The 988-nt window shown below is 57.9% G+C and overlaps 1 protein-coding gene across 1 annotated transcript in view; it reads left to right on the top strand.

Moving 5' to 3' along the window:
- Positions 1-243: 243 nt before the first annotated feature.
- Positions 244-988, top strand: part of MONBRDRAFT_30645 (uncharacterized protein) — a gene marked incomplete at both ends in the record, with an annotated part of 2,822 nt that continues 2,077 nt past the window's right edge. The window contains 3 exons of the mRNA XM_001751091.1: positions 244-339; positions 444-606; positions 708-974. Of these exons, the coding sequence (XP_001751143.1) occupies positions 244-339; positions 444-606; positions 708-974 (526 nt within the window). The remainder of the gene's footprint in view (positions 340-443; positions 607-707; positions 975-988) is intronic.

The raw sequence follows: 988 nt of genomic DNA, 5'->3' as shown, positions 1-988 counted from the left end.
TTTTTGATACACACTCTCTTTTTTTGAATTTTTATTTTGTGTGCGAGAGAGAGAGAGAGAAAAGGGCAGCGCGCGCATTTTTTGGAACGACGGCGGTTGGCATCGTGTGGCTGTCGGATGGTCTGCTCCGACAGCATGTTACTGGGGGCTGGATTGTGATTGCATTTCACACGGTCTTCTGGGCTAGCTGGTGGTGGATTGGTGCGGCTTTTTGAGAGTGATTGTCCGCCCTGCGTCACGGGTATGGCCGATGCCGGAACGACGACGGCCTCGGGCGACCGGCTGATGCCCACTGCCCCGCCGCGTTCTGCGAGCAGCATTGCTCTTGGTAAACAGCAGGTGCGTGAAACGTGGGTGTCAGGACTCACCGCCGGCAGCCGGGTCACGGGCTTGGCACGAGCTTGGTCACCAATCAACCCTTGTCCTTGTGCATGGATGCGTAGACCCTGAAGAAAAAGGCCAGCCAGGATGCCCTGCTGGATGGGGACGCGGCTACAACGTTGAAAGCAGACGACGGCAGTAATCGGGACCATGGAGGGCTCAATGCCGAAAGCATTGTCGACGACGAGCGCCCTCCCTCCGCCTCCCCGGCCCCTAACGACGGTGGTACGCACAACTTTTCGTCCGTATTTCCACACGGAGCGCGCCTCTGTGGCTGCTGTTGTTGGAACGATGGGGTGCCTCATGTGAACCACAATCTTTGCTAGGTTATGAGCAACCTCGACTATGGGCCCGAGAGACTGGCTCCGCCTTAGACGGCTACGACCACATCCCCGGGGACATGCCCGACTTGTACAGCAGCGACGATGACGCCGACGATGATGATGATCATCATCATCGAGCAGAGCGAGCCACCGCTGGGACCACGACCCGCGATTCTGATTCCGAGGGAAGCTACGAAACCATTCCTGGAGAGGATGCGGAGCCCCTTAATGAGTTGGATGCGTTGCTCAATCGCCACACGAGCCTCTTGCGTGAGGCAACTGAC

The sequence above is a fragment of the Monosiga brevicollis genome, genomic scaffold, assembly GCF_000002865.3.
Source record: "Monosiga brevicollis MX1 MONBRscaffold_206 genomic scaffold, whole genome shotgun sequence".
Taxonomy (NCBI): Eukaryota; class Choanoflagellata; order Craspedida; family Salpingoecidae; genus Monosiga; species Monosiga brevicollis.
Note: the sequence above shows the minus strand (reverse complement) of the source record. Positions and strands in the feature narration are given on the sequence as shown.